The sequence below is a fragment of the Emiliania huxleyi genome (assembly GCF_000372725.1).
Source record: "Emiliania huxleyi CCMP1516 unplaced genomic scaffold EMIHUscaffold_8089, whole genome shotgun sequence".
Classification (NCBI taxonomy): domain Eukaryota; phylum Haptophyta; order Isochrysidales; family Noelaerhabdaceae; genus Emiliania; species Emiliania huxleyi.
In genome coordinates, this window is record NW_005195948.1 from 1 (window position 1) to 1,288 (window position 1,288).

Consider the following 1,288-nt stretch of genomic DNA (forward strand, 5'->3'; position numbering starts at 1 on the left):
AGGCGCCCGCTCAGCCGAATATGGTGCAGCATCGCAAGGACTAGCTCCCATTCTTCTCCGCCACCGTAGCTGTCACGTATGAAATTGCGGTGCGCATCGGTGCAGGGTGACTTGAGCGGCGGCTGCGGCGACCAGAATGTCGCCATCGCTTGCATCGCCAGGCGGACCCTCGCCACGCACGGGTCGTACGGCCCGGCGAGGCAGTCGACCGGACCACCACCTCCAAGCAAGTGCGCACTCGGGCGGATCGACTCGAGGAAAATCATGAGTTTGGAGCGAGCCGCGCGGTGCCACACCGTCGGCGGGAAGAGGACCTTTGCGTTGAGGATGGAAGCAAAGTCGCCCTCTTGAAGCACGTGGACGCCATCACTGTCGCGGTACATTCGGCACACAAAGAAGTCCTGAGCAAAGCACAAGTCCGCCTCGCCGCTCGCCTCGCGGATGAGGCTGCGCCGCTGCGCCAACGCCTGCTCGCGGCGCTGCGCAGCGGTGTGAAGTGCGCCGACAATGGCAATGGCAGCGGTGGCCAGAGCCTGCGAGAAACTCAATAACAGGCTCCACTCGTCAGCTTCGTCGAGCAGGTCCATGCAGGTGCGACCACCCTCAGTGCGACCACCCTGAGGCGGTGCCGGTGCCGAACCTGTCGGACCTTAGACACCGAGGGCGCAGCGGCGGCGCAGCGGAGAAAAGCGAGCCGCAGGCATCATGGGGGCGCCGGCTTTTTATTTTTTAAAAAAATCTGTCAGCCTGAAGATCAAGTTGTAACGACATTCGCGCCGCATGGTGGCCGCGCTGCGCCGCTCGCCGCTGGCGCGCAGCTGATCGCGGCGCCGACCCCGCGGCGGCGCCATCTCACGCAGCGGGGCGCGTCGCGTCGTCGGCGCCAAAAGACGCGAGCTCGCGGCGCGGCCGCGGCAGCAAAAGCATCAACCGCCTACTTCTCCTTCTCTTCTCGTCTCGTCTCGTCTTGTCGCAGGCGCACACGCGCGCGACGTGCGCCACGTGTCGCCGCGTTCGCTCCGCGAAGGACGACTCGAACCGGGAGCCAGTCGGCGCAGCGGCGGCACGCGGCGGCAAAACGCACGACGCTCACCTCATGGAGATGCTGCGTCTTTGGCACCTCCTGATACAATGCTGATTTTTTGCTGAGCGGGGCGGAGGCACGCGGGTGGCGGAGGCGGCGGCGGACGACGTCTACTACCTGGCCGTCCCCTGTGGTAGCTTAGCGATCAGGGAGGGTCTACCTGTTCGGCCTCGAGGAACTGCTAAGCTGCTGGGGGAGAGATGG

At 65.1% G+C, this 1,288-nt stretch overlaps 1 protein-coding gene across 1 annotated transcript; it reads right to left on the reverse strand.

Moving 5' to 3' along the window:
* Positions 1-64: 64 nt before the first annotated feature.
* Positions 65-587, reverse strand: EMIHUDRAFT_258736 (hypothetical protein; the record flags this gene model as incomplete). Its single annotated transcript, XM_005759201.1, has 1 exon — positions 65-587. A coding segment is annotated over one exon (523 nt), but the record flags the coding sequence as incomplete, so codon positions are not given.
* Positions 588-1,288: the final 701 nt, after the last annotated feature.